The 26516-nt window shown below is 45.1% G+C and overlaps 1 protein-coding gene across 1 annotated transcript; it reads left to right on the top strand.

Moving 5' to 3' along the window:
* Positions 1–752: 752 nt before the first annotated feature.
* LOC110529985 (protein phosphatase 1 regulatory subunit 3C-B) lies at positions 753–3421 on the top strand. Its single transcript, XM_021612705.2, is given in 3 exon segments — positions 753–950; positions 1396–2311; positions 2314–3421. Coding segments are annotated over 3 exon segments (990 nt in total). The 5' UTR covers positions 753–936; the 3' UTR covers positions 2374–3421.
* Positions 3422–26516: the final 23095 nt, after the last annotated feature.

A 26516-nucleotide genomic window follows, 5' to 3' on the forward strand; every position in this document is an offset into this window, starting at 1 on the left:
AGTAGCCCAATTTGCAGGAACACTGCGTACATGGCAACCCAGCTTTATGGACACTGTAGCCTCGATTTAATCTAGAATTTAAGATAGGTTTGGCGACCAGCGTGACTATATTATTATCTGTTTATTGTTAGAAAGTGGCTTTAGATCTTATATCAAAGAGATTCAAATCGATTAATTTGGTCTTAGAGGATGTATAATAGTTAACTTATGTCTATGGCCCAAAACCAATTAAGCCAGTAAATACACTTTAAATAACACTCTTGAAAACAATTGATCAAAAGAAAATCCCCAAATGACTTCTCAAAATGCACTTGATTTTATCTCTAGGGGGAGATAAAATCATTAAACTGAGATTTGCTAAAATCATATTTTTTTCCATTTAAAAGACATGCCTAACTTCTGTCTCCATTCATATTTTTTTCAATTTAAAACCCTCTGATTCAGAAGGATTGGGTTAATGAGGTAGACACATTTCAGTTGAATGCTTTCAGTTGTACAACTGACTAGGTATCCCCTATTAAACACATGAACCAGAAATAGTGAATTGTCTGCAGCACATGATCAATACCAGCAGAGGTCTACAATGATTCTAAAATAGAAAGTGTCAGTATGAGTAATCCAAACTGGCCCCCCTCAAATGCAAAACTCCATGTGGGTTGGCTAGAGTCCAATACATAGTTTCTCTGATTGGTTGTGTGAGAAACTGTGTGAGCAAAATATGCAAATTGGCTCGAAATTGCAGTTGAAATCACTGGCTCTCATGCATTGGGAGACTGAACTTCAGAGAGAGCAAGGGGGACATGCCTGCTCAACACTACTGACTGCAAGTTATGAATTCATGACAAGATACTTGAACAAAACTAGTTATTACAGTACATTTTAAAGCATATCTTGTTCAATCATCTTTGTCTTGGAACCTCTCTCTTCATTTTTCAAATGAGTGCCACGAGGTAAGGATCGTTGTTTTGTTTTTTAATGTAGCCTTAAAGTAGATGTTTGCAGTTCAAGGCAATAACTCATTTTGATGGGTTCTCAATTTGTAAGCAGAATAAAATATTGTATTGATAATTTTAAAACGTTTTTGGTTTTCATTTAGATTTTAGGAATAGCACGATCATGTGAGCTGAACAAAAATCTATGTTTGGCAACAACTTTTCTGGTGAAGTAGATGTTCTTCCAAAAATGTTGACTGCCATGTAATATCATGAGACTAAAAAAACATACATTTAGTAGGTACTTAATGGAGCCCCGTTACGTACCTAGACATTGTCCTGTATAATATAGTGAAGTGTATAATAAACACATTTAGACAAAGACATTTTGGGACCTCAAAAGACCTGAAGAAAAAATAAAGGACTTTATTAAAATACATTCTGTTTGTTCCCCCTTCCTCAGGTACCTCCACGTATTAAATTCATCAGCAATGCCGGTTCCTGTTATGCCTGTAGACATCGCTATGCGCATGTACATCACACACTCGCCACCTCTCCGTAGCTTCCTCAGTTCCCATGAGGACTTGAGGGCCAGGAACCGGGCAAACCACTACAAGCCCCTACAGCCCTGCATCAGCTCCCAGAGGCCCCTGGAGGGCCCCAGTCTGGTCTGGAAGAGCCCCAAGACAACCATGAAGACCTCAAAGGGCAAGAAGAGAGTGGTCTTCGCCGACTCCAAAGGCATGTCCCTCACAGCCATCCACGTCTTTTCAAAGTTTGATGAGGAGCCTGCGCTGTCCAACTTTCAATTTGACCTCATAGACCTGGAGAATGCCACCATGGAGCTGAAGATCAGCACCAAGCGAAGCCTGGCGCTGGACTTTCCCCAACCCGCTGCAGACTATCTGGCCTTCCGGAACCGGCTGTTGAAGAATTCTGTGTGCCTGGAAAACTGCACACTGCAGGATAAGTCACTCACGGGCACCGTGAAAGTCCGAAACCTTGGCTTTGAGAAATCTGTCCATGTCCGGGTAACTGTTGACTCATGGAAAACCTACACAGACATTGACTGCACCTTTATGAACAACGTCTACAGTTGCCAGGACACAGACACATTCGCCTTTGTCTTCAAACTGCCCCGTTACGTACCTCCTTACAACAGAGTCGAATTCTGCATATGCTTCAAAAGCAAAGACCAGGTTTTCTGGGACAATAATGACGGGAAAAACTACATTCTCAAACCAATTGGGTGGAATGGAGACGATGTGAAAACAATGCCCAAAACTCCTGTTGAGCGTAAGAAACCAGAAGAGCACAAGAACAGTAAACTACTGGAGATGGGGTTTGACCAGTTTGGAAGTCCCCGCTCATCAAGTCCCCGCTGGTCTTTCCTGGGTTGCAAAGCTGGGGCCGAATTGAGAATGGTGCCAACTACTGGTGAAGTTAGGGAAGACTTTCAGCTACAGTGAAGAGTTATAACAGGGATACACTTGGAGCTGAGGGATAGCAGTACTAGTGACATAACTTATCTTAAAATGTCAAAAGCTGCTTTGAATGCAATGAAGCACATCAAGAAATAAAAAGTGTATGGAAATATGGACCATGGCTAGTTTCTACTGCTATTTGGTTACCATAGAGATACTTTCTTAATATGATCAGAAAGATGGAGGCAATTGATTTTATTTTTTATTTTACATGTGATTATTGTGTAAAGTACGTTAGTGCCTTCTCAATATCCTTCTTGTTATAAAACAAATACCCATTGAAATTTAAGTTTGACAATCTGTAACCTGGTATTAGCCCATTTTCAGGGTTGGAATTTATCGTAAGCAAATGCACTGATTGAGATGAACTTCCTGATTTCCATACATACAGTATGTGGTGGGATCGGACCAATGGGATGTCCTTCATATTGAAGGGTAAGAGTGGTATCATCCATCTGTGAAAAAATAAAATACAAATGTATATGAATTTTTCAGTAAATAAGGCAAATTATAAAATGCACCTTCAACATCCTTTGTACCTTCAAAATATTTGTTTTTAATGAAGACTCGTGTCATTTGATTTCTCAACATTGCTGTCTCATGTTTCTCTTTTCAAATGCTTATTATTGTATTTGATGCAATGTGAAGTTGTATTGATCAGATACAATCAGGAAATGTAATTATCACGGCCTGTTGTCTCATACAGGAGTTAATGCTGGTATGCTTTTCTTTCTCAATAAGTTCCATGATAATGTTAAGTCAGTATTACAGAACTGTGCCTTGTGGTGGACTTATTCTATGTTTAACTGGGCTCTATGAATGGTGATTGTTCTTGTTTCTATAAGTGTAATTCTGGTGTGAGTGTTGAGCAGTGGTGTGGCTGAAGTATGTATCTACACTATTTTATATTATTACTGTGAAAAAAGGTTGGTTATTGTGCTCTTGAATGTGTGCTTAAAGTGTATGTGATCCTTCTAGAAATAAAAGGTTATATTGTACAAAACATTCATGATCCCTAGTCACTTTTTCATCACCTCTTCAGGGGTATGCCACAATGCAGGGCCTAATAATGGCAAAGCTCATTGTCACTGACACGTTTTAAACAACTGGCTTTGACTGTGAGGCATAGGAGAGGGTTGAAGTCATACCTCTACTACAGACTACATTTTACACCTTGGTCAGCAGCATGACAAATAGTTGTCTGTTGACCGCTCATGCCAGAGGAGTGCTGAAAGGAAACTCCAGTCTTGCAACACCTTGGTGTTAGAGCAGTGTAGAAACACACAGCTGGATATTACATAGCTAGTTCATACAAAATAGGAGCCTTCAAGTTTCAGTGTGTCATTGGCTATTACATAAATAACTTCATACATTTACAGGGGAGAAGGTGAACCGAGTTATATTCTCATCCTTCTCTTCTTTCAGAGGTAGTGATATGCCCATGCATTATTTTGTCAGTGGAATGTAAATTAAAGTGTTGTCTGACTCCAGCCAGTTTCCTGTGCAGAATCATACCCAGCAGGACACATAATAACTCCTCTGCCTCAACAGGAAGAGCCCCCAGGATAAGACTGCTCACCAGCCCCTGAATGATACCAATATCCTGAAACCTCCTGATAAACTTTGCATTATGGAGGATGACACAATAACATATCTTCCTGCAAGAGGCATTACTGTAAAAAAAGAAACACGAGAAGCATTCACTACTGTATATTATATCAGACTCGCCTTGAAACATCCAGTAAAACGCACGTCAGTCGGTCAAATATACTGTAAGTGAAATATTAACGGAGCACTGATGACTACTTGAGGTTAACCTGATAGCAACCATGCAATAAGAACGTAAAAGCAATAGACCCCTCCCATTTACAGATGTTGGATCTTAATTTGATCACCCTGTTCCAGTAGAACTTTCATGCAATGCTGGGCATTTGAAACTTGTGGTGTATTTGAGGTTTAAAAAGGCTTCTGAAGTCTGTAATTTCTATTTTTAAATTTCAGACTTGAACCATCATAATAATTCACATTTCCTGTTGCTGCCAAAATTATTTTCCTGCTTGAGCAAACTTGCTCAAATTATGATCCTACATCTGTAGTATAATATGCTAAAAACAGGCCCTTTTAAGGTAATCTTTCCCTGGGACTAGGTGCATGAAAACAAAAAAATAGTTGTGTGTTTTGAACAGAGGTCCACAACCAATACAAATATAACCTACATTTTCACCTGGTGAAGGTTTTTTTGTCCTGTGGGTGCAGGAGACAGTAGTTTAATTGATAAAAACAGTTTTCATAAGGCTCAATTTTATGCATCTAATTTGACTTGTAAATTGTAATTTTGAACTGTTCCAGCTAATCAGTTGGACATAATTTGAATCATCATACTGTGACCCAAGGAGCCTTTGCGTGCTCTACTCAGTGTTATCTATGGTACAGGTTAGTTAATGATAATCTCACAAGGCACATGAACCCAGCCACCATTCAATTGCAGATATAATAGAAATATATAGTTAATATGCAGTTCATAAACAGCACCAAAACTGAAGAGGTTTACAATGGATCACACCTACAAAATGTACCTAGACCCGGTGTGGATGTTGGTATTTACTACATGGTGTGTTTTGCCATCATCCAGACATGAAAATAGCATTGTGATGGTTCATAACAAGGGGTGGGAGGTTGATAAGAAGAGATTCATTATTTTCTCTGAAATTCTGGTGGAACCAAAATAATATTATGTTTCGTAACTACAAATAAAAAATTGTGTTGAACAGAGAACTCACTTCTGACAATAATAGGCAAGGAATTCTATCCAGACACATTGTTCCATCCAGTCTGTTCCAAGGAAAAAAACATAACAACACCGATAAATGACCACGGTCAAATAAAATTAAATTGTATTTGTCACATGCTCCGTAAACAACAGGAGTAGACGAAAGCCTCGTTCACAATACCCATAAGCACTCCGTTAAGTTGCACCGAATGTCTTGCATTTCAATGGGGACGTCCATAATGGAATGGAAACGCAATGCCACCTTGCGGTTGAAGGCTCTGTTGTGAAGACGGACGCCGCATAATTAGACATTTTTCAAACTTTGCATCATCTCCAGTCCAGCCCGAGTCCGTCAAAGAACAGAAGGTTACCAAACCACAGAAGAACATGAAAATATGTGGTTTTTGGTGATTGCTTTATGGGATAGCTAGCAACTTGTAAACAATTACCCATTCCAATAAGTGAGTACTATTTTAATAGTAATGTTAAATAATACACATTCTCTGTTAAGCATATTATATTATATGACTGTTGCCTCCCGTTTAAGTTTGTGATGTCAATGATGTTTGTTTTTGATGATAATTATTAGGTGAAGGTCGCTAGCTACAATGGCATCTCCAACCTAGCCTAGCCTTTAGCGACTTTAGCAAGCCTTTAGTGACTTGCTTTAAAGATAGACAAACAAGTTGAGGAAAAAGTAACTAAACAAAACATGTTTTATTATCACCTGAAACAATATATTTATCCTGTCTTGAATAAAAAAAGGTAATATTTTGCAATCTCCCAAAATAAATGTGATCTCTGACAAGAGACAGGCTCTCCTTACAAACACTACACTTGTCCATTCAGTAGCGGGGCAAGACTCCGTGAAGATGACGTACGGTGTAATGAAACACGTCAAGATGTAAATGGGGCAAAACAGGGAAATTATTTTCAACAATGGGCACAGAGAAAATAGAAATATAGACAAAAAATAATAGAATAATAAATACACAATGATGATAACTTGTCTATATACAGTTGAAGTCAGAAGTTTACATACACCTTAGCCAAATACATTTAAATTCAGTTTTTCACAGTTTTAATCCCCGTAAAAATTCCCTGTCTTAGGTCAGTTAGGATCACCACTTTATTTTAAGAATGTGAAATGTCAGAATAATAGTAAAGATAATGATTTATTTCAGATTTGATTTCTTTCATCACATTCCCAGTGGGTCAGAAGTTTACATACACTCAATTAGTATTTAGTAGCATTGCCTTTAAACTGTTTATAAAGTAAGTTGGGTGAATTTTGGCCCATTCCTCCTGCCAGAGCAGGTGTAACCGAGTCATTTTGCCCCCTTGCTCACACACACTTTTTCAGTACTGCACACACGTTTTCTATAGGATTGAGGTCAGGGCTTTGTGATGGCCACTCCAATACCTTGACTTTGTTGTCCTTAAGCCATTTTGCCACAACTTTGGAAGTATGCTTGGGGTCATTGTCAAATCAAATCAATTTAAATAGCCCTTCTTACATCAGTTGATACATCAAAGTGCTGTACAGAAACCCAGCCTAAAACCCCAAACAGCAAGCTATGCAGGTGTAGAAGTGTAACAGTATAGCTTCCCCCCCTCTCCTCTCTTCGCCCCGAACCAGGGACCCTCCGCGCCCATCAACAACTGACACCCTCGAAGCATCGTTATCCATCGCGCCATAAAAGCCACGGCCCTTGCAGAGCAAGGGGAACAACTACTTCAAGGTCTCAGAGTGAGTGACTTCACCGATTGAAACGCCATTAGCGCGCACCACCGCTAACTAGCTAGCCATTTCACATCGGTTACACTCACCCCCCTTTTGACCTCCTCCTTTTCCGCAGCAACCAGTGATCTGGGTCAACAGCATCAATGTAACAGTTTAGCTTCCTTCCCTCTCCTTGCAAAAGCCGCAGCTTGTGACTGCTGTCTGGGTGCAGAGGGTCCCTGGTTTGGGGCGAGGAGAGGGACGGAAGCTATACTGTTACAAAAGCATGGTGGCTAGGAAAGACTCCCTAGAAAGGCTGAAACCTAGAGAGGAACCAGGCTATGAGGGGTGGCCAGTCCTCTTCTGGCTGTGCCATTTGGCTTTGTCCATTTGGAAGACCCATTTGCGAACAAGCTTTAACTTCCTGACTGATGTCTTGAGATGATGCTTCAATATATCCACATAGTTTTCCTCCCTCCTGATTCATCTATTTTGTGAAGTGTATCAGTCCCTCCTGCAGCAAGCACCCCCACAACCTGATGCTGCCACCCCCGTTCTTCACAGTTGGGATGGTGTTCTTCGGCTTGCAAGCCTCCCCATTTTTCCTCCAAACATAACGATGGCAATTATGGCCAAACCGTTCTATTTTTGTTTCATCAGACCATAGGACATTTCTTCAAAAAGTATGATCTTTGTCCCCATGTGCAGTTGCAAACCGTAGTCTGGCTTTTTATGGTGGTTTTGGAGCAGTGGTTTCTTCCTTGCTGGGTGGCCTTTTAGGTTATGTCGATATAGGAATCATTTTACTGTGGCTATAGATACTATTGTACCTGTTTTCTCCAGCATCTTTACAAGGTCGTTTGCTGTTGTTCTGGGATTGATTTGCACTTTTCGCACCAAAGTACGTTCATCAGGTTAACTTGGCGTTCTTGGGCACAGGGACTATGGTGGTCTGCTTGAAACATAGACATGGTCAGGGAGAGGTTGAAAATGTCGGTGAAGACACTTACCAGCTGATCAGCGCATGCTCTGAGTACGCGTCCATTTAATCCACCTGGCCCAGCGGCCTGTTTAAAGGTCTTACTTACATCGGCTAGGGCGAGCGAGATCACACAGTTGTCCCGAACAGCTGGTGCTCTTATGCATGGTTCAGTGTTAATTGCCTCGAAGCGAGCATAGAAGGCATTTACAGTTCCTTCAGAAAGTATTCATAGCTCTTGACTTATCCACATTCTGTTGTTACAGCCTGAATATGAAATGGATTAAATATATATTTTTCCTCTCACTCATATACAGTACACACAATACCCCATAATGGCAAAGTGAAAACATGTTTTTAGACATATTTGTAAATGTATTAAAAATGAAATGCAGAAATATAAAATGTACATAAGTATTCACACCCCTGAGTCAACACTTTGTAGAATAACCTTTTGCAACGATTACAATCTGTCACGTTCGTCTTAAAGAGGAGAAAAGCGCAGCGTGATTAGAATACATGTTATATATTTTAATAAAGACGGCATCGGCAGCTCCTGGTTGGCTGACGGCTCTGGCAGCTCCTGGCTGGCTGAAGGCTCTGGCAGCTCCTGGCTGGCTGACGGCTCTGGCGGCTCCTGGCTGGCTGACGGCTCTGGCGGCTCCTGTCTGGTTGACGGCTCTGGCGGCTCCGGACAGGAGGGAGACTCTGGCGGATCTGGATTGGAGGGAGACTCTTGCAGATCCGGACTGTGATCCGTCGTGGTAGGTTCCGGACTGCGACCCGTTGTGGTAGACTCCGGACTGCGACCCGTCGTGGTAGGTTCCGGACTATGACCCGACGTAGGAGGTTCCGTTCTGTGGCCCGTCGTAGGAGGTTCCGGTCTACGGCCCATCGTAGGAGGTTCCGGTCTGTAGACTGTTGCCGGACGCTCTGGACTGAGTACTGTTGCCGGACGCTCTGGACTGGGTACTGTAGCAGGACGCTCTGGACTGGGTACTGTTGCCAGACGCTCTGGACTGGGTACTGTAGCAGGACGCTCTGGACTGGGTACTGTAGCCGGACGCTCTGGACTGGGTACTGTTGCCGGACACTCTGGACTGGGTACTGTTGCCGGATGCTCTGGACTGGCGAGGCGCACTGTAGGCCTGGTACGTGGTGCCAGCACTGGTGGTACTGGGCCGAGGACACGCACCTCAGGGCGATTCCGGGGAGGAGGAACAGGGCGTACTAGACTGCCGAGGCATACTACAGACCTGGTGCGTGGTGCCGGCACTGGTGGTACCGGGCTGGGGACACGCACCTCAGGACGAGTGCAGGGAGCAGGAACAGGGAGTACTGGACCCTGGAGGCGCACTGGTGTTCTGGTGCGTGGTGCCGGGACTGGTGGTACCGGGCTGGAGACACGCACCTCAGGACGAGTGCAGGGAGCAGGAACAGGGAGTACTGGACCCTGGAGGCGCACTGGCGGCCTGGTGCGTGCTGCCGGTACTGGTGGTACCGGGCTGGAGACACGCACCTCAGGGTGAGTGCGGGGAGGAGGAACAGGGCATACAGGGCTCTGGAGACGCACAGGAAGCCTGGTGCGTGGTGTTGGCACTGGTGGTACTGGGACGAGGACATGCACCTCAGGGCGAGTGCGGGGAAGAGGAACAGGGTGTATTGGACTGTCGAGGCGCACTATAGGCCTGGTGCGTGGTACCGGTACTGGTGGTACCGGGCTGAGAACAAGCACCTCAGGATGAGTGCGAGACGCAGGAACAGGACACACCGGGTTGTAAAGGTGTACTGGAGACCTGGTGTGTATAGCGGGCATCAAAACTTCCGGAACTTTAACACAAGTTTCAGGCTGAGTACGAGGAACTGACACAGGTGGCATCGGACAGCTAACACGCTCCTCAGGGTGAATGCTGTGCATAGCCAAACAAACAGCTCTCTCTCTTCACTCTCCTCCAATTTCGTCAACAACTCCTTGAATGTCTCATAATCTCACCTCCATTCACTCTCCTCCAATCTGCCCAATAACTCCTCGACAATCTCAGACTCACCCCTCAACTTCGTCGACTGCTCCAAGTGCCCCCCCCAAGACATTTTTGGGGCTGCCTCTCGGGCTTCCAGCCGCGCTGCCATGCTGCCTCCTCGTACCGGCGCCTCTCTGCTTTCGCTGCCTCCAGCTCTGCCTTGGGGCGGCGATATTCCCCTGGTTGTGCCCAGGGTCCATCGCAGTCCAGAACTTCCTCCCAAGTCCACTCTTAAATAGCACCTGGGCTAGCACAGGTGAAACACCTTCTGACTAATGAGATGGACAAACCAGCACAGGTGTAACATTTACTTACTAATGAGGTGACACCAATCGATGAGCCCTACACACTAACGTGCTACCTCAAAATACTAATGGAAACACCAATATTGGTAGCATGTTTTTTTATTTTATTTATTTATTTATTTAAATTTCTTAAGGGGTGGCATGTTGTTGATCCATCCTCAGTTTTTTTCCTATCACAGCCATTACATTTTTTTTACAGCCATATTACATCCATTAAACTCTGTTTTAAATTCACCATTGGCCTCATGGTGAAATCCCAGAGTGGTTTCCTTCCTATATGGCAACTGAGTTAGGAAGGATGCCTGTATCTTTGTAGTGACTGGGTGTATTGATAAGTTGTGACACTTTATCTTTTGTGTGTATTCTGTATTTTTCTGTAAGGTTTTATGGACACGCTGCTGTTTCCCTGTTTTGTCTTCTTGCCAGGTCACCCTCGCAAAATACGTTTTTAACCTCAATGGGTTTTACCTGGTTAAATAAAGGTTAAATAAAAAAATACAAATAAAAATAATATCCAAAGAGTAACTTCACCATGTTCAAACAGATATTCAGTGTTTCCTTTTTTCTTTTTTACACATCTACCAATAGGTGCCCTACTTTGCGAAGCATTGGAAACCTCCCTGGTCTTTGTGTTTTAAATTCACTGCTCGACTGAGGGACCTTACAGATAATTGTATGTGTGGTAGTCATTCAAAAATCATGTTAAACACAATTTTTGCACATAGAGTGAGTCCATGCAACTTATTGTGACTTGTTAAGCACGTTTTTAGGCTTGCCATAACAAAGGGGTTGAATGCTTATTGATTCAAGACATTTCAGCTTTTCATTTTGAATTCATTTGTAAAACATGTGAAAAACATAATTACACTTTGACATTATGGGGTATTGTGTGTAGGTCAGTAACACAAAATCTCAAATTAATCAATTTAATATTCAGGCTGTAAGTGAAGGGGTGTGAATACTTTCAGAAGGCACCATAGCTCGTCTGGTAGGCTTGCATCACTGGGCAGCTCGCAGCTGGGTTTCACTTTGAAATCTGTGATAGTTGGCAAGCCCTGCCACATCCGACGAGCATCAGAGCCAGCATAGTAGGATTCGATCTTAGTCCTGCATTGACGCTTTGCCTGTTTAATGTGTCGTTGGAGGTCGTAGCTGGATTTCTTATTAGCATCCAGATTAGTGTTCCGCTCCTTGAAACCAGCAGCCAATATCTCAGTGCGGATGTTTCATGTAATCCATGGCTTCTTGTTGGGATATGTACATACGGTCACTGTGGGGATGACATCTTCAATGCACTTATTAAGGAAGTCGGTGACTGATGTTGTAAACTTCTCAATGATATTTGAGGAATCCCAGAACATATTCCGGTCTATGCTAGCAGAACAGTCCTGTAGTGTAGCATCCGCTTCATCGGACCACTTCCATATTGAGTTTTTGCGTGTAAGCAGGAATCAGAAGGATAGAGTTATGGTCAGATTTGCCATAGTGAAGCTGAGCCTTGTATGTGCGGAGAAAGGTGATCAAGAGTTTTGTCCCATTGATAGGATAGTCTCAAATGGAGTTTATTCAGTTTGTTCTCCAGTAACTGTACATTCACCAACAGAACAGAGGGCAATGATGGTCTATTTGTAATCTTGTTAGGCCACCTCGCCTGCCTCCTTTTCACCGCCACTTCCTCTTTCAAGTCCCGGGGATTAGGGGTTGGTCTGTAGTAAGCAGAATGTCTAAAGCTGCCGACTCGCTGAAGTAGAGATTTTCATCCAAATCGAGGTTAGTGATCGCTGTTCTGATGTCCAGAAGCCATTTTGGTTATTGGAGGCATTATGTATAAAAAAAAGTTAAGATCAGCATAAAAAAAACACTAAATAAACGGCAGCTATCCACTGCAGCGCCATATCATCTTAACCACAGTCATCTCCACAGTCTCTTAAGAGCTTACTTATGTGATGTTATGGGCTCTGCACCAAAGGGCTCTGCACCATGAGAACTGAATGCCACAATTAATCTACCTACATACAGTGTCGGTTGAAATTTACAGAAGGGGCCCATGCTGTTAAGTGGTGAATAGCAGTCAATCTAAAGCCAAATACATTACAATAATGAAGTGATACAGCTGTATGATGAAGCATTCTATACCACACATCTTAAAGGCCTGCACCTAACCCATCACATATTTTAGGTTAGATTCTAGGTTTACCTTGCATTTACATTTTTTTATCCAAAAACGGAGACACTGCAAATACCAATAATGTAACATTGGTTAACCTTGCAAACACGCTGTAAATATCCTGGGACAAGCTTCAGTGTTGTCTATTGCAGCCTGTTTGGATTTATAACCCCACAGTAAAAAATAGGTCAACTTTGAGTAAGGCCCGGGGGGGGGGGGTTGTTTGCTCAACCATGTCACTCCCTCCCCTGTCTCCAGTCCCTGGGCTGAAACTATTTGGAGTCCATCTAGAAAAAAGAAGACAAAAGAGGTATTGTTTCAGTAGTTGGTTCTGGCTATTTTGGCCAAAATGTGTTCAGGGTTCTCTGTGTATCAGTTTAACAAGCCCAATGGAAACTAGTTCCTCTTAAGACCAAATGAACAGAAAAGGAAAAAGCGATCGGTGGCAGCTAGTAGACTGGCGACGACGACCGCCGAGCACCGCCCGAACAGGCAGGGGAGCCACCTTCGGTGTCGTGACAGTACCCCCCGACGCGCGCCGCCACAGGCCTCGAGGGCGACCCGGGGGGCGAGGCGCTGGGCGATCCGGGGGGAGGCGGTGGAAGTCCCTTAGTAGTGACGGGTCCAAAATGTCCCCCACTGGTACCCAGCACCTCTCCTCCGGACCCCTCCCAGTCCACGAGGTACTGTAGGCCCCTCACCCGGCGTCTCGAGTCCAGAATAGCACGTACTGTGTATGCCAGGGACCCCTCAATGTCCAGAGGGACCTCCAGCACCTCCAGCACCTCACCTTCCTGTAGTGGACCAGCTACCACCGGCCTGAGGAGAGACACATGAAACGAGGGGTTAATACAGTAGTAATCCTCCTCAGGACTTCAAATGGCCCCATTTGGGGAGCCAGACCCGGTCCCCCGGTGCGAACACGGGGGCCTCACTGTGATGCTGGTCAGCGCTCCTCTCTGCCATCCACTAGCCTGTTTTAATGATTCCTAGACGGCTCTCCAGGTGTCCATTCCTCCACCGCAGGAGCCTCGGTCTGGCTCTGATGCCATGGAGCCAGGACCGGCTGGTAGCCCAACACGCACTGGAACGGAGACATCTTAGTAGAGGAGTGGGGGAGGGAGTTCTGGGTTATCTCCACCCATGGGACGTACCTCGCTCACTCACCAGGCCGGTCCCGGCAATACCACCAAAGAAACCTACCCACATCCTGGTTTACTCTCTCCACCTGCCCATTACTCTCGGACTGGAAACCCGAGGTCAGGCTGACCGAGACCCCCAGCCGTTCCATGAACGCCCTCCAAACTCTGAACGTGAACCTGGGACCCCGATCAGAAACGATGTCCTCAGGCACCCTGTAGTGCCGGAAGACATGGGTAAACAGACCATCCTCAGTCTGTAGGGCCTTAGGGAGACCGGGCAAAGGGATGAGACGGAAGGACTTAAAAAAACGATCCCCTGAGACAAGGGAAGGTCGGTGAGAAAGTCCACCGACAAGTGCGACCACGGCCGTTGTGGAACGGGGAGGGACTGTAACTTCCCTCTAGGCAGGTGTCGAGAAGCCTTGCTCTGAGTGCACACCGAGCAGGAGGAGACATAAAACCTAACGTCTTTTACCAACGTTTGCCACCAGTACCTCCCCCTAAGACTCCGCACTGTCCTCTCGATCCCAGGATGACCCGAAAAGGGTAGTGTATGGGCCCATCGAATCAACTTATCACGGACACCAAGCGGCACATACTGAACACCTGCTGGACACTGAGGGGGTGCAGGTTCCAACCGTAACGCCCGCTCGATCTCCGCGTCCACCTCCCATACCACCGGTGCCATCAGACATGAAGCTGGGAGGACGGGACTTGGCTCGATGGACCGCTCCTTGGTGTCATAGAGGCGGGACAGCGTGTCGACCTTCGTATTTTGGGAGCCTGGCCGATATGAAATCGTAAAACGAAAACGGGTAAAGAACATGGCCCACCTGGCCTGAAGTGGGCCATGTCCAAGTGAGTCCAGGTGAGGAAAGGGTGCTTAGCCCCCTCAAGCCATGGTCTCCACACCTTCAGAACCTTGACTACAGCTAACAACTCCCGGTCCCCCACGTCATAGTTCCGCTCCGCCGGACTGAGCTTCTTTGGGAAAAAAAGCGCAGGGGCGGAGCGTTGAAGGCGTGCCCGAGCGCTGTGATAGCACGGTTCCCACCCCAGCCTCGGACGTGTCCACCTCCACTATGAACGCCAAAGAAGGGTCCGGATGAGCCAGCATAGGAGAGTTGGTGAACAGCTCCTTCAGGCGACTGAAAGCTCTGCCCGCCTCAGCTGACCAGCGCAAGCGCGCCGGCCTCCCCTTCAGCAGTGACATAATGGGAGCAGCCACCTGACCAAAACCTCCGGTAGTAATTGGCAAACCCTAAAAACCACTGCACCTCCTTTACCTTGGTCGGAGTCGGCCAATTACGCACGGCTGTAACGCGGTCACACTCTATCACCACCCCAGAGGTGGAAATGCGATAACCCAGGAAAGAAACGGCTTGTTTGGAGAACACACATTTCTCAGCCTTGACGTACAGGTCATGCTCCAGCAGTCGCCCAAGTACCTTGCGCACCAGAGACAGATTAGATCAGTATGTCATCAATATACACTACCACCCCCTGCCCGTGCAGGTCTCTGAGAATCTCGTCTACGAAAGATTGGAAAAACGGCTGGAGCATTCTTCAACCCATACGGCATGACGAGGTACTCATAATGGCCAGATGTGGAACTAAACGTGGTTGTTACGGATACAGGTATCCTGTGTGTGTGTGTATGTATCCTGTGTTTTCTCTCCTTCTCCCCTCACAGGTGAAAATCATCACTCCCCAATCAGTCACCAATCATCAATCAGAAGACACACCTCCTCCTGTTTCCTACCCTATCACAGTTCCTTTCCCTTGGTTTAAAAACCCTGTCAGTTGTTTGCTCTAGTGCTCAATCTCTCTGTAAATGCCATGTCTGTAGGTCTCTGTGTTTCACTCTCTCTTTGTGTCTTAACCTCTCTTTTGTTTGAGCACCTCCATAGCACTTTGTCATCACCTGTGAGTATTGTTTTGGTTATGGTGTTTCTTTGTTTGCTGGTGGGAAAAGGGGGAAACAAGACAAGTCGCCCATGGGCATACACTACCCGTAGGTAGACTTTGTTAAATACACTAGTTAGAACTGGGCGGACCACCCACTGTATTTTTGGTTAGTTAGTTAGCTGTTGTTAAAGTAGGCTAGTCTAGCTTAGGGGTGTTTTGAATACTTATTGTTTCTTTCCTTGGGTCCAGCTCAGCCCCTTTTCGTGCTCCCCCCATTACGTGTGCTTACAAATAAACCTTGAGTTTGACGGTAGATTTCAGTTGTCGTAGTTATTTCGTTCTCACTTTTACTTTGTCCCTCTTAGAATTTGCATTAGTTATGTTACGGGTCTCATTACCATCCACCCTAGACTGTCGGGCCAAAAGGGATTCGTAACAGTGGTCTTCCACTCATCTCCCTCCCTGATACGCACCAGATTATACACACTCCTAAGGTCCAGTTTTGTGAAGTAACGTGCCCTGTTTTCCACCGCTGTGGCAATGAGAGGTAGCGGGTAACTAAACCCCACTGTGATGGAATTTAGACCTCTTTAATCAATGCATGGACGCAGACCTCCGTCCTTCTTCACAAAAAAGAAGATCGAGGAGACGGGTGACATGGAGGGCCGAATATACCCCTGTCCCAGAGATTCAGTGACTTATTTCTCCATAGCCACTGTCTCCTACTGGGACAACAGGTACACGTGACTCCTGGGAAGTGCAGCGTTTACCAGGAGGTTTATCGCGCAATCCCCTCGTCGATGAGGTGGTAATTGGGTCTCCCTCTTCTTACAGAAGGCGATAGCCAAATCTGCATATTCAGAGGGAATGTGCACAGTGGAAACTTGGTCTGGACTCTCCACCGTCGTCGCACTGATGGAAACTCCTATGCACCTGCCTGAACACTCCTCTGACCACCCTCGGAGAGCCCCCTCTCTCCAAGAAATCTCCGGATTGTGATGAGCCGGCCAGGGAATTCCCAGCACCACTGGAAACGCGGGTGAATCAATAAGGAAGAGACTAACCCGCTATCCGCTACCCTAATCGGCTATCTAAGGACTGCACGGGGAAAGGTTGGTCTAACAACACCAGGGGAATCCCTAGCCTTAACGCTAGTCCACAATCCATAAAGTTCCCAGCTGCGCCTGAATCGACTAGCGCCTTAAGCGGTAGAGAGTGAGAAACAACAGAAAAATAAATTAGTAAGAACATATGGCCAACAGGGAACTCTGGGTGAGTCTGGTGCTGACTCACCTGGGGTGAACGAGGAGTGCTCTGCCTGCCTTCCCGACTCCCAGACGAGCTCCACCAGCACCGATCGGGAGTGTGTCCTCTCCGACCACACCTGGTGCAGGAGGAGCCTCCTCCTCCGGTCCTCCTTGATGCGGCCCCCCCTAACTCCATGGGGGTTGGAGCGGGAGGGCCTGTAGGTGGAATCAACAGGGCCCGTTCTGGACGCCTGCGGGCAGCCAGCAGGTTGTCCAGTCGGATGGACATGTCAATCAGTTCGTCGAGGGAGAAGGAGAGGACTCCCTGCGGACGTCCTCCCTGAGGCTACAGCGATAGTGGTCCATCAAGGCCCTGTCGTTCCACCCCGCCCCGGCGGCCAAGGTCCGGAACTCTAGTGCAAAGTCCTGCTCGTTCCTCGTCTCCTGTCGCAGGTGAAACAGCCTTTCACCCACCGCTCGGTCCTCTGGTGGGTGGTCGAACACGGCCCGGAACCGGCGGGTGAACTCGGGGTAGTGATTCCTCGCTGAGTCTGGGCCATTCCACACTGCGTTGGCCCACTCCAGGGCTCGGCACGTCAGACAGGAGACGAGGACGCTCACACTCTCCTCCCCCGAGGGAGTCGGACGAATGGTAGCCAGGTACAGCGGGAAGCGGAGCTGGGGGTGAGGTAGGGAGGCCACTCCTCTCCCATCGGTCCATCCTCTCCATCATCTAGTCCATTGCCGACCCAATCCGGTGGAGAATGGACTTATGATGGAGTACTCACTCCTCCATCGATTGGAGAGGAGGTGCAGCTGCTCCTGCTGACTCCAATTCAAAGGATTCTGTCAGAGACCTTTAAAACAGTGGGTTTGGAGTCAGGTGCAGAGAACAGAGGGTTCGAATAAATGTATATTTTATTACCGGAAAAAACGGTCACGCCAAAAACACAAGGCGCATCAACTGACCGGCCCATATACAGGACCCAAAATGTCAGGAAAAATAAAATACAATCAAACATCCACAACTAATAGTAAAACAATCCCGCACAAACCTAGGCAGGCCTAACTGGTTTAAATAGACAAAAATCAAGAAACACAATAAGGAACAGGTGCAACTAATAAGACCAAACGAACAGAAAAGGAAAAAGTGATCGGTGGCGGCTAGTAGACCGGCCACGACGACCGCCGAGCACCGCTCGAACAGGAAGGGGAGCCACCTTTGGTGGGAGTCGTGACACCCAAAAATGGCCAAAAAGAGTAGAACCAGCTCACCTGCTTTTACACTATGATTAGAAGTTCAATGTTTCTTTTGAAAAATAATCTATTTAAAAATAAATAGCTTCACCATATTACAACTAGAGTTCAGTCCATGTAACAGGGAATGAGGGACAGGTTTTGTTTTATCTTAAAATGAATCAGTAATCACACAAAATAAATTATCTTCAGAAATGACTTTGACATAGCAACAAAATAACCAGGGCTTTGCAATGATGGTGAAAACTTGGAAAACTTGAAAACTTCCTAGAAGTCACACGTCAAAATGCTACATTTTGTCAAATGAGCAAGTCTTTATTATATTTAAAATGTTCAATGTGGTCTATACTAAAGGACTCTTCATTTAATACAACAGGCTTTTAAAATTAAATATTGGTGCACAATATCTACTTAAAATATCAAAGGGACGCAAAAGGCACTCATTTGGTGGAATGACCCATTACAATGGCCAAAGTCGACTGACATGAATCAAGTGTAAATAAATGAAGGTCCCAAAGGTCACAACAAATATCACATGCATGTGCACATGGCTTCTCAAAAGGCTAATCTATAGACAGAAGCAAAAATCCATCAAGCTGCTGATAGCTTATACTGTATTACTGGTATAAGTCTTCAAATCAAATAACATTGTATTGGTCGCATACACATATTTAGCTGATGTTATAGCGAGTATAGCGAAATGCTTGTGTTCCTAGCTCCAACAATGTAGTAAAATCTAACAATTCACAATAAACACAAATCTAAAAGTACAAGAATGAAAATATTAAGAAATATATAATATTAGGATGAGCAATGTCTGAGTCCAGAGTGTAAATGCAGTGTATTTACAGTTGAAGTTGGAAGTTTACATACACTTCGATTGGTGTCATTCAAACTAGTTGTTCAACTTCTCCACAAATATCTTGTTAACAAACTAGTTTGTCGGTTAGGACACATACTTTGTGCATGACACAAGTAATTCTTCCAACAATTGTATATCGACAGATCATTTTTTACATCCGGCGCCGACAGAGATGGCCGCCTCGCTTCGCGTTCTCAGGAAACTATGCAGTATCTTGTTTTTTTATGTATTATTTATTACACTGTTACCCCAGGAAATCGTAAGTTTTATTACATAGAGCCGGGAGGAACTATTGGATATAAGAGCAACGTCAACTTACCAACATTACGATCAGGAATACGACTTTCCCGAAGCTGATCCTCTGTTTGGTTCACCACGCAGGACAAGGGATCGGATCACAGCCTGTGACCCAAAACAATGGCGCCGCAGGAGGGGCAGAAGAAGCGGTCTTCTGGTCAGGCTCTGTAGACGGGCAAATCGCGCACCGATCCCGAGTTTACTACTCGCCAACGTCCATCTCTTGACAACAAAGTAGATGAAATCCGAGCAAGGGTTGCCTTCCAGAGAGAATCAGAGATTGTAACGTTCTTTGTTTCACGGAAACGTGGCTCACTCGAGACACGCTATCGGAGTCGGTACAGCCACCTGGTTTCTTAACGCATCGCGCCGACAGAAACAAACATCTCTCTGGTAAGAAGAAGGGCGGGGGGATATGCCTTATGATTAATGAGACGTGGTGTGATCATAACAACATACAAGAACTCAAGTCCTTTTTGCTCACCTGACCTAGAATTCCTTACAATCAAATGTTGACCGCATTATCTACCAAGAGAAATCTCTTCGATTATAATCACAGCTGTATATTACCCCCCCCCCCCCCCCCCCCCCCTCCCCCAAGCAGACTCATCGATGGCCCTGAATTAACTTCATTGGGCTATATATATACTGGAAACCACATATCCTGAGGCTGCATTCATTGGACTGGGATATGTTCTGCATAGCGTCAGACAAAAACGCTGATTCGTTGAGCGAGTTTATTAGCAAGTGCATCGGTGATGTTGTACCCACAGCAACTATTAAAACCTTCCCCAACCAGAAACCGTGGGTTTCGGATCGAGGGCCAGACATTGTCCCCCGGTACGAACACGGGGGCCTCACTGCGGTGGTGGTCAGCGCTCCTCTTCTTCCGTCCACCTGCTTGCTTGAGGGATTCCTGGACGGCCCTCCAGGTCTCCTTGGAGCGCTGCACCCACTCCTCCACCGCAGGAGTTTCGGTCTGACTCTGCTACCATGATCGGCTGGTAGCCCAACATGCATTGGAATGGTGACATGTCCGTGGAGGAGTGGTGGAGTGAGTTCTGGGCTAACTCCGCCCATGGTACGTACCTTGACCACTCCCATGGCCGGTCCTGGCAATACGACTGCAGAAACCTACCCACCTCCTGGTTCACTCTCTCCACCTGCCCATTACTCTCGGGGTGATAACCAGAGGTCAAGCTGACCGAGACCCCCAGACGTTCCATAAACGCCCTCCACACTCGGCACGTGAACTGGGGACCCCGATCAGAGACGATGTCCTCTGGCACCCCGTAGTGCCGGAAGACGTGGGTAAATAGAGCCTCCGCAGTCTGTAGGGCCGTAGGGAGACCGGGCAACGGGAGGTGACGGCAGGACTTAGAAAACAATGGTGTTCCCCTGAGACGGGGGAAGATCGGTAAGGAAGTCTACCGACAGGTGAGACCACGGCCGTTGTGGAACGGGGAGGGGCTGTAACTTCCCTCTAGGAAGTTGCCTAGGAGCCTTACTCTGGGTGCACACCGAACAGGAAGAGACATAGAACCTAATGTCCCTAGCCAAGGTGGGCCACCAGTACTTCCCCCTAAGACTCCGCAATGTCCTCGCCACACCAGGATGACCCGAAGAAGGTAGTGTGTGAGCCCACCGAATCAATTGATCACGAACACCAAGCGGCACGTACTTAGGACCTGTAGGACATTGTGGAGGTGCAGGTTCCACCCGTAACGCCCGCTCAATGTCCGTGTCCACCTCCCATACCACCGGTGCCACCAGCCTCGAGGCTGGAAGGATGGGAGTAGGATCGATGGGCCGATCCTCCGTGTCATAGAGACGGGACAGCGCGTCGGCCTTAGTATTCAGGGAGCCTGGTCTATATGAGATGGTAAACCTAAATAAGGTGAAGAACATGGCCCACCTTGCCTAATGTGGATTCAGTCTCCTAGCTGCCCGGATATACTCCAGATTCCGGTGGTCAGTCCAGATGAGAAAAGGGTGCTTAGCTCCCTCAAGCCAGTGTCTCCACACCTTCAGAGCCTTTACCACAGCTAACAACTCCCGGTCCCCCACATCAAAGTTACACTCCGCCGGACCGAGCTTCTTTGAAAAGAAAGCGCAGGGGCGGAGTTCCGGTGGCGTACCCGAACGCTGTGATAGCACGGCACCCACCCCAGCCTCGGACGCGTCCACCTCCACTATGAACGCTAAAGAAGGGTCCGGGTGCGTCAACACGGGCACATCTGTGAACAGTACCTTCAACCGATTGAAGGCTCTGTCAGCCTCTGCTGACCACCGCAAACTCACCGGCCCCCCCTTCAGCAGTGAGGTAATGCGGGCCGCTACCTGGCCAAAACCTCGGATAAACCTCCGGTAGTAATTGGCAAACCCTAAAAACCACTGTACCTCTTTCACCGTGGTTGGAGTCGGCCAATTACGCACGGCCTTAACGCGGTCACACTCCATCACCACCCCCGAGGTGGAAATGCGATAACCCAGGAAGGAGACGGCTCGTTTGGAGAACACACACTTCTCAGCCTTGACATATAGGTCATGCTCCAGCAGTCTCCCAAGCACTTTGCGCACACCAAAAACACATGCGCGGCGCATGTGGCAGAATAGATCAGGATATCACCGATATATACAACCATGCCCTGCCCGTGCAGGTCCCTGAGAATCTTGTCTACAAAGGATTGAAAGACGGCTAGAGCATTCTTTAACCCATACGGCATGACAAGGTACTCATAATGGCCCGATGTGGTACTAAACGTGGTTTTCTTACTCGTCTCCCTCCCGAATACGCACCAGATTATACGTGCTCCTGAGGTCCAGTTTCGTGAAAAACTGTGCCCCGTGAAATGATCTCTATAATCAATACACGGACGCAAACCTCCCTCCTGTTTTTCACAAAAAAGAAACTTGAGGAGACGGGTGAAATGGAGGGTCGAATGTACCCCTGTCTCAGAGGTTCCGTGAAATTTGTCTCCATAGCCAACGTCTCCTCCTGTGACAATGGGTACACGTGACTCTTTGGAAGCGCAGCGTTTACCTGGAGGTTTATCGCACAATCCCCCTGTCGACGAGGTGGTAATTTAGTCGCCTTCTTCTTACAGAAAGCGATAGCCAAATCGGCATATTCAGGGGGAATGCACACAGTGGAAACCTGGTCTGGACTCACCACCGACGTGGCACCAATGGAAACTCCCATACACCTACCTGAACACTCCTCTGACCAGCCCTGAAGAACCCCCTGTAACTGTAACTGAATATTTCCAGTATAATATAGGTTCAGCAAATCCCCTTATTGTTTGGGATACCTTTAAATGTACCTTCAGGGGTCATTCAATTCAATATTCATCAATAATAAAAAAGCAGTTTCTGGCTAAAGAAACAAGACTAACAAGTGAAATCCATGAACTAATAGTACAGGTAGATAGCAATAAAAACGTAACAAAATATGTTGGAGGAAAAACAAAAAGAACTTGAGGAACTTATTCAAGAACGATCTAATGTAATCTATCACAAAAATAAAGTAAACTGGATGGAATATGGAGAAAAATGCACAACATTCTTCCTGAATCTCCAATACAGGAATGCTAACAAAAATAATTTGCAGAAACGCGTTACTGAAGATGGAGTCATCTATGATTCTCTGAATTATATTTTAAAAGAGGAAGCTAATTATTTTAGGCAGATGTTCTCTTTTCCGTCTCATCCTCTCCCACTGAATGAAGATTACGGTAAATAATTATTTTCAAATAATATAAAAAATGGAGAGTTAACAAATGTACAGAAAGATCAGTGCGAAGGCCAAATTACAGAGGAATAACTTTTTGACGCTGGTAAAACCCCAGGGCTTGATGGCATACCGGCAGAGGTACATCAAGTATTTTTTGATATACTTAAAGCTCTATTGTTAGATTGTTTTAACTACTCCTATGGAAATGGTAGTCTGTCAGGTACTCAGCAGGAAGGTATATTATTAAAACGACCCAGATGGCAAATATAAAGCCCCAGTCTATCTAAAAAACTTACACTTCAATGTTGTGATGCAAAAATACTAGCAAAATGCATAGCACTCAGAATTTAAAGGGTTTTACCAGGTATTGTTCATCCTGATCAGACAGGTTTTTTACATGGACGATACATTGGAGATAATATACGACAACTACTAGAAATAATAGATCATCATGAAACATATAAGAAGCCAGGAATGGTATTTATAGCGGATTTTGAAAAGGCATTTGATAAAGTAAGACTGGATTTTATTTATAAATGCCTGGATTTTTTAAATTTCGGTAATTCTCTTATAAAATGGGTAAAAATAATGTATAGCAACCCCAGGTGTAAAATAGTAAATAACGGCTACTTCTCAGAGAGTTTTGAATTGTCAAGAGTTAAACAAGGGTGTCCGCTGTCACCATATCTATTCATTATGGCCATCGAAATGCTAGCTATTAAAATCAGATCCAATAACAACATTAGAGGATTAGAAATCCAAGGCTTAAAAACAAAGGTGTCCATGTATGCCGATGACTCAAGTTTTATGTTAAGTCCACAAGCTAGATCCCCGCAATGTCTCATTAAAGATCTAGATAACATTTCTGTACTCTCTGGACTAAAACCTAATTATGATAAGTGTACAATATTACACATTGGATCCTTAAAAAATACAACTTTTACATTACCCTGTAGCTTACTGATAAAATGGGCTGATGGTGAAATAGACATACTCAGTATTCATATCACAAAATATATAAATAAGCTCTCCACAATGAATTCCAATAGAAAACTTGTAAAAATAGACAAGATCCTGCAACCATGGAGAGGTAAATGCCTGTCTATTTATGGAAAAAAATGCCCTGATTAACTCCTTTTACTCACTTACTTATGGAGCTGCCTACTCATGATGATTTGTTTTTCAAATCATATACAAAATAAAACGAGTCTATCTATATAATGAATATGAATTGGGTGGGTTGAGATTATTAAATATAAAAGCACTAAACCTCTCTCTAAAAGCTTCACTCATTCAAAAGTTTTATTTGAACCCTAAATGGTTCTCAAATTTTCAAACAAGCATTGCAGAGATGGCTACAATTTCAATTTCATCCCCCTGAAAAGACAGAACTAATATTACAACAAATATTATGGCTGAACTCAAATGTGCTGGTTGATAAAATACCTGTATTTATGGGAAAGATGTTGGAAAAGGGTATTTTGTTCTTAAATTATATTGTAAATTGTAATGGTCCTTCATGGAGTTCAGAATTGTAGGGGAAAGTCTGCTCAATCCAAGATTACAGCATTGCCCCAAAAATGGAGGAGGCGGGTGGCAGCAGGAGGAGGTAGGGAACTGGTCTGTCTGCCCAATATAAAGGATCAAACTGGCAGAGGAATAAAAATAGCATAAATAGGAAAGTATACCAGTTTCATTTGAGGACCAGGATGTTGACAACTGTGCCATACAGATTGCAAAATAGTTGGGAAGAGATTTTTGATGTACCGATTCCAGGGTGTATGAGTTGATATATAAAACAATGCAAGATTCAAGACTTCGTGTTTTTCAGCTAAATTTATTATATAGCATTTTTCCCACCAACAAAATGTTGAATATTTGGGGCATAAAATCATCGAAGCTCTGCAGATTTTGTTTGAGGATACAGAATCAATAAACCATTTATTTTGGTATTGCCCTCAGGTAGCCTGTTTCTCGTCTCAGGTTCAGGAATGGCTGAAATTACATAGCATTGATCTAAAATTGACCATAGAAATAGTACTGTTAGGAGATCTGGAGAGACCGGGTCAGTCAACTACTAATATACTAACACTCTTAGTAAAAGTATTTATCTTCAACATGCAATCTGTAGATTCTATTCGATTAGATAGATTGAAATTGTACATTAAACATCATAGTATAGTTGAAAGATATGTGTTGCATAGAAATACAAAGTGGGTGGCCAGCAGAGATAGATGTGATGGGCTGAGGGAAGCTGAGGGTTGGGATGGGCTGAGGGAAGCTGAGGGTTGGTATGTGGAATTGGAGACAAGTGGGAATGGAGTTGCTGTGTGAGAGAGAGAATGATGGTCAAAAGATAAAGGAGAAAAAAAAGTCAAAATAAAACATAATAAAAGTACATTTGAATTACACTAACTGGCAGTGTTTTTACAACTAATGCCGGCTGATAAAGCCAGTGACTGATGTGATGTACTCCTCAATGCCATCGGAAGAATCCCGGAACATGTTCCAGTCTGTGATAGCAAAACAGTCCTGTAGTTTAGCATCTGCTTCATTCATGTGTGTGGAGTACAGGTGATCTAGATTTTTTTCCCCTCTGGTTGCACATTTAAAATGTTGATTTAAATTTGGTAGAACTGATTTAAGTTTCCTTGCATTAAAGTCTCCGGCCACTAGCCTACCTGGTTAAATAACAGTGGGGAAAAATAATGTTTTTGTCATTCTTCACAATAGATAGCTAAACATGCTTTATCCCCCTACATTTATTTTAGTTCACATACTTTCTCCATGTGCATAGAGGGAACCACTATGTTTGTCCATGACTGAGGATTGTTCCATGTGTTTACTATGGGAAGGTGAAACTGACTATAGCCATTCACTGTCCTTGTTCTATGGGCATGATCACCCTCAAGCTCAGGTGGGAGAGAGGGAGGGAGATAGCAAGAGGGAGGGAGGAAGCAAGTGTGAGAGGGAGAGAAGGAGGTAGAGCAAGACAATGAGGGAGGTGTAGAGAGTCACATGGTTCTTGCCATTCAGAAGCCTGTATACAGGCTTTGAAATTACATGAAAAATATCTACTGTACCTCCATTGTGTTGTCATTTGGAAACAGTAGAGCTTGTTTTCCTTTCCATCAAGTACTGGGGAAAGTGGAATTTGGGTTAACCAAAAAAACGGCCACGTGAGTCTCATAAACCAAGGGCCTTTCTGTGACAACAAAGACGAGAGGAGTGCACTCCTCACCCCAACCCGCCATGAGTGGACAGCTGTTACCCCTCACTGGCTACATTCATCTAAATATACAAAGCACAATCGGTGTTCATTCATTCATTCTGACCCTACAGCCATTATTTTGTTTACATTCTGTCATATACCCATGCTCACCCCTCCTAAGAAAGGTTCACAAGTCAAGATCCATCCATTCAGCATAAAATTTGGCCCAAAAAACAATCAACATCATCTTAATGTGTTTGAACAGACACACATCCTCTGCGGTCCTGTTCACTATAGCAACTAGGACAGGCCTGGTGGCCTGTTGTATGAGAGGAGGATGAATCAACATGAAGAGCATGGCATGCTGCCTAGAGGGGAAAGTCCTGCTCAGCCAGAACATGCTGTTGACTTGCCGGGTGCAACGTGACTACTCAGGGCTGTGTATAGTAATGGCACAAGTCCAACATGGTGGGCTAAG

This window comes from Oncorhynchus mykiss, chromosome 1 (genome assembly GCF_013265735.2).
Source record: "Oncorhynchus mykiss isolate Arlee chromosome 1, USDA_OmykA_1.1, whole genome shotgun sequence".
Classification (NCBI taxonomy): Eukaryota; Metazoa; Chordata; class Actinopteri; order Salmoniformes; family Salmonidae; genus Oncorhynchus; species Oncorhynchus mykiss.